Source organism: Eupeodes corollae, chromosome 2 (assembly GCF_945859685.1).
Source record: "Eupeodes corollae chromosome 2, idEupCoro1.1, whole genome shotgun sequence".
NCBI classification, from domain to species: Eukaryota; Metazoa; Arthropoda; class Insecta; order Diptera; family Syrphidae; genus Eupeodes; species Eupeodes corollae.
The window spans coordinates 306,355-312,022 of record NC_079148.1 but is presented as its reverse complement, the minus strand read 5'-3'; the positions used below and the strand labels follow the sequence as shown (position 1 = coordinate 312,022).

At 33.3% G+C, this 5,668-nt stretch overlaps 1 protein-coding gene across 1 annotated transcript; it reads left to right on the top strand.

Annotated features, from left to right (window-relative positions):
* The first annotated feature begins 593 nt into the window (after window positions 1-593).
* On the top strand, window positions 594-4,481 carry LOC129948479 (transcription factor btd). Its single transcript, XM_056059491.1, has 3 exons — window positions 594-1,514; window positions 2,721-3,037; window positions 3,169-4,481. The coding sequence occupies exons 1-3, from the start codon at window positions 1,425-1,427 to the stop codon at window positions 4,208-4,210; spliced, it is 1,449 nt and encodes a 482-aa protein (XP_055915466.1). The 5' UTR covers window positions 594-1,424; the 3' UTR covers window positions 4,211-4,481.
* Window positions 4,482-5,668: the final 1,187 nt, after the last annotated feature.

Sequence of the window (5,668 nt, the reverse complement as noted above, 5' to 3'; positions counted from 1 at the left end):
TCGCTCCTGGCAAAGGCAAATGCCAGGCAAACGAAACACAGATTCAAATTTCGATAAATCTTGCTCTCACTCAGCTGCAAACATCAGCATCAGCCTTCAGCCAGCACAGCATCCAAAATGGACCACTAAGAGCGAGAAGGTTAACGATACACAATATTGCGTGTGATAAAAAGAAACGCACACAAACTGTGCCTTATTGTACTGTTTTCCATGTATCTTTTGATTTTTTTCCTCTTTAACCTTTTGTTTGCTTTGGGCAAATATCAAGGCAAGGCAAAGCAAAGCAAAGGCAAAGGCATTCCGAATTCCGATACCTGCTCTGCTTCTGGAGCTCAGGCGGTCGCTGAGACTGAGGCAGAGGCTGAGGGATTGTAGTAAAATACCAAAACAGAGAGAAACGATGAGAAGAAGAATAGTGTGGTCTCTGTTTATTCTTGTATCAAAGAACCAAGCGATGAAAAGAGAAAGTAGTATAGTTTTTCTCCTCCTTGTTCCCCTACCCATCTTTCTTTCTATACAACCTCACCTAATGTTCTTCAAATTCACTCTCTTCCGCACAACTTATGTGTTATGTGCACCGTGTACAGATGTAAGAGCCTCAGTCGAAAACGATAATTACCGGTGGTTGTTTGGGAGAGCAGCAGCAGCAACTCAGACCAATAATTATAAATTTTGCTTCCTAAAAACCAAGAGAGAGTGGACACGGACGAACGGCCGACCGAATATCGAAACGTGTGTCTTTTGCACCATCGCATCGCATCTTCACATCACTCGTCTTCATCTTCATTTCATCTTGTTTCATATTTCTTATGTGGTTTAATTCTTTATCTCTTGAACTACGAGTATAGTTTGGTTTAAGTTGGATCCGTGAAGTACGATTTTTCTTATCCATCTCTCGCCTACAGAGATACTATAGTGGCACTTTGAGTGCACTACCTTCCTACATTCTACATTCATTCTCCTCCAAGATCCGACGCGAACGAGAACAATTATTGCATTTCGTGCTCTTCCTTTTTGAACTGTAATTATCGGAAGTTAAACGTTTTACCTTAGCACTGTGCATCAAGTATAACGTATAAGTTATCCAAAAAAAGAAGAACAACAAACAAAATAAAAACAAGTTCACTACTTTAAACTTGGCTTACCGTCCTGCACATGTAAAATACTAAATTACATACCTACTGCATGTGCAAATAAAGAGTGCGAATAAAATACGCAATTTGGATTTTCCTTTTTTTTGTTTTCGGTTTTAAAAAATAAATGTTGTGTTGTTATTGTTATCCTTTGATTAATGTGATTTCATAATATTTTATGGCAGTGTGAACAATTTATGTGAATTTTATTTAAAAAAAAAACAATTTAAACAATTTTTTAAAAAATATCATCGACTAAACTTAAAATTAAATACAAAATAAACTGTTAAAATGATTGACGCAACTTGCAACTATGTAAATCCCTATGCGGCAACAAAGTTTCCGGGTTCCAATGAAAGGAATAATTTATCTGAGGATGATGTAAGTTTTATTAATACAAAGTTTAAACTCCTTAATTTTGATTATTAACATTATATTTAAAATTCTTGTGACTAATATGATTGAAAGATTTGTTTCACACCAAATAATCGTAAAATTAAATTAAAAGGCGTTTAAAAGCAATTTATAAGATTTTAGAAAACGATTTTGAAAACTTTCTTGTTTTTCATTTTTATTTTAAAGATATTTTATAAAATTTTAGAAAATGATTTTAAAAAACAGTTGTTTGTTTTTCTTTTTAAATTTAAATGCATTTTAAAGCAATTTATAAGATTTTAGAAAACAATTTTAAAAAACTGTTCTTAAATTGTGTGTATGTTTTAAAGGATTTACACGTTCATAAGAATCTTTACCAACCAAGAATAGGAATACAGAATTTTAAATTATTACAAAAAAGGTGTTATATCTAAAAGCCGTCGTATTTGAAATATACTCCTAGGCCATTCAGTCTTTAAGAAAATAAATACAATTTTTTTTGTTATAAATATTAACTATTTGAATTCGAAATATTTTTTAAAGTAATTTTTGATAAATTTTATCAATTTGGATTTTCAGAACTGAATCCTAAGTTATTTTGTCCTTATGGACCAGAAAATAATATTTAGGAAGGTATGAACGTTTTCCAAAAGACATTTAAATGTAGTTCTTCAAATATTTTAGTTTTTGTTAATGATACATATTAACAATATTTTCACATATTTTTTTTGTTGTGAAAACTTTGATTTGAAAATTTTGATTTTTTGGCAGGAAAATATACAACCTTTTTGGATATTTTTTCCTTAAAGTATATACCTACCTTGCAATGATATTGAAACATGTACAAATAAGCAGAAAGTAGGATATATGAACATAAACTAAACATGCATAGGCTTTTAAAACTGACCTCTATCTCATTTCTCAGAAAAATGAAAATAACACAAAAGGGCAAATGCGTGTAGTTAGGTATAAAACATATTTGTTTGCTTAATCGGCTTTTGAATTTTAAACGCCTATTCCGTTGACGAATTCCCTAAATGCAAAAATGTCGTTTCCCATAATTTGTAAACCTATGCTGATGTTTATCGGGTACCTGGAGTACGATTTTTATTTTAAAAATAGTTCACCATAAGTGGCTTTAGCTAATTAGCGTAAATAATCTTTTGTATTCACCTATTTCTAATCTATAATATTTTTGTTCTGTATTTACAGTTGAAACCACAAGTCGTTCCAGCGCATGTATCGGCAAATATGTACGTTCATCCTGTATCAGCAATTTCTACAGGTTCACTAATGGCACCTAAAGGAATAATGCACAAACCCAATAATGGATCTGTAGCTAAAGTTCAAACTTTACTACAACCTCAATATCCTCCGCAAACGTCATCGACGGGTTCAGTTTCACCGAACTCGAGTCTTTCTGCAAGCGTTTCACCGAGCGCTTTTCCATCGCCGACATCTTTTTCTTCAAGTCCTCCAACTCAAAATGTGGACTTGGGCAGCAGTTACACTTGGAATGCATATACAAGGTAAGGATCAAATAAAAATGTGGCACAAAAATAAACAAAATATGAACAGTTTTCTTTAAGGAATTTTATAATAAACTTTTGTTATATTTTTTATTAATAAATTTTCTTTTATTTGTTTTGTTTCATTCTAGAAGCCAATTTCCATACGCACAATATGCAACACCTGACTACTATGGAAATATGAGCATGCCAGCAGGAGCGCCTTGGTTTCCACATCAAGCCTGGACCTCAAACTCATATGGATTTGGTAATGCATTCGACGACATCGCTTTCCAAACTCAATTACAACGAAGAAGTGTTCGATGCACATGTCCCAATTGTACAAACGAAATGTCCGGTCTTCCACCAATCGTCGGACCTGATGAACGAGGACGCAAACAACACATTTGCCATATTCCGGGATGTGAGCGTCTTTATGGAAAGGCCAGTCACTTGAAGACACATTTGCGTTGGCACACTGGTGAGCGTCCATTTTTATGTTTAACTTGTGGCAAACGATTCTCGCGATCAGATGAACTTCAACGACATGGACGTACTCACACAAACTATCGTCCGTACAGTTGTCCAATTTGTTCGAAAAAGTTTTCTCGCAGTGATCATCTCAGCAAACATAAAAAAACCCATTTCAAGGACAAAAAAAGCAAGAAGACAGTAGCTGCCGAAGACAAGGTTCCCGTAAAAAAGACCGAAGAGGAAACGTCCACTGCTGCAGATGTTAAGCCAACGCCAGCCGCTACAACTTCGCTACAGCAACCGACGTTAAAAGTTGAACCAACTACAACTACCTCCTCACCAGAAGTTCCCTCCGGCTATAACCCCTACCAGAGCTTTTACCAGAGTTCTTCCCTATTTCCGCAACACCATCAGCAATCTACAGAATCCAGTTTACAAAGCCAGCAGTCCAATACTTCCAGCTATTTTCCCACAATGAACATGGCCGAAGGTTCTTCAACACCCTACACTCACAGCCTATCACACATGCAATACGATCCACTGCAAGCGATGAGCCAATCCACCACCAGCTACCCCATGAAAAGCGATTCTTATCCATCTTACCCCGAATTCATCAGCAACAGTATGATGCCAGCGCCCTCATCGACAGTACCGAATTATCCAGTTTCCATGCACCATCATCATCACCATCCTTGGAACGCTCACAGTTATCAGAATTAGAATTAGGTTTTTCTTTTTATCCAATCCTTTGAATGTTGCCATACAAAATGCTCAACTAAGTCTTCTATGTAAGATTACAAAAACAAAACGAAAAAAAATTAATACTGTTATAATAATAATTTATGGACTTTTTTTCAGTGCAGTTTGACATGTAAATATTAATTATAAATTAGAAAATAGATTTTATTTTTAATCTTTAACAAAATTGATTTCAAATACGAATTCTATAGCTTGTTAGTATGTATATTTTATTAAAACGTTAATACATTTATAAATTAAAAATTTATATAAAAGTTGTTTTATTTCGAAATTGGCAAGTTCACGTTTCCGCTGTTCAAAAACGTTTTTTGGAATGTTTTTGATGTTGATGCTGGCCTTTAATTAAAATACTTTGAGGACCTGAATATTTTCAATGATAATTCTGTTTTTCTCCAAATTTCTACTCGGTCTATAAAATATTCTACAATTTAGTATATTTTTGGTGAAAAGTTGGTGAAAAACACGCTACATTTAAAAATTTTAGCACTTTCTGATCGATTAGCCAAAAGTGCTTTGATGACATTTTGTACGGAAAGAACGAAAAAAAAAGATTTTGTTTGGGTGAAGGACTTGCTTCTTGCTACACAAAAAAGAAAATAAATCGATCACACGCCTTACAGAACCTTATACTCGTAAAATATGTAGTTTATTAGCCCTATTATAGCTATCAACTTGATACTTGATACATACAAATATTTTTGATGCATTGGTATTATGGCAAACAACTATCAACTTTGGTTATGAACTGTGAATTTTATCATAATTGTGAATGGTTTGTTGACATACTTGGTATTGGGGATATCAAAAAAGTAGATACAAGTCAATTTTAATCAACCAAAAATTCTTGGTTATTACGTCTCAAATACTTTTTAATTTAGAAAAATAATAATGAAAGGAACCTACGTTTTCTTCATTCTCTTCATCGATTTGTATGCATTTTATTTTTAAAATTACTTTTTATTGACGATGTTTAATTCGGTTGCTCTAGGTATGTTTTCGCACGCAAACAAAAAAAATATAGTTTAGGATTTTCAAAGGCAAAACAAAATTTAAAGAATTATGATTCGAAGGAACTGTTTTTTGAAGGGATAGTAATGATGAAGTTAACCTGTAATAAGATACTTTTCTTTAATTCTTACATCGGCGGATGAAACGTCATTGCAAACAAGCCTTCCTGGAGGTGTTAACTGCTTTTTGTTGCTTACCATTTTGCTTTTAAATAAAGGAATATGAAATTGTGATGCGTCAGCTCACTGACTCTTAATAATTGTAGTATTTTGTCGTATAATGTGTCGGGTTTAAATAATAAACTCTTTTTCGTAGATTTTTTTAATTATGTTAAAAACTTTGATTTATTCTTTCTGTTTGAAACACATGTAACTACAGAAAACCTTAGCAAATTTACAAAATATTTTAGTG

Bases quoted from the DNA above. Each gene is read 5' to 3' on its own strand.
- LOC129948479 (XM_056059491.1), top strand. From the start codon at position 1,425: ATGATTGACGCAACTTGCAACTATGTAAATCCCTATGCGGCAACAAAG. The intron at 1,515-2,720 runs GTAAGTTTTATT...CTGTATTTACAG, and splicing joins ATAATTTATCTGAGGATGAT to TTGAAACCACAAGTCGTTCC. The intron at 3,038-3,168 runs GTAAGGATCAAA...GTTTCATTCTAG, and splicing joins ACTTGGAATGCATATACAAG to AAGCCAATTTCCATACGCAC.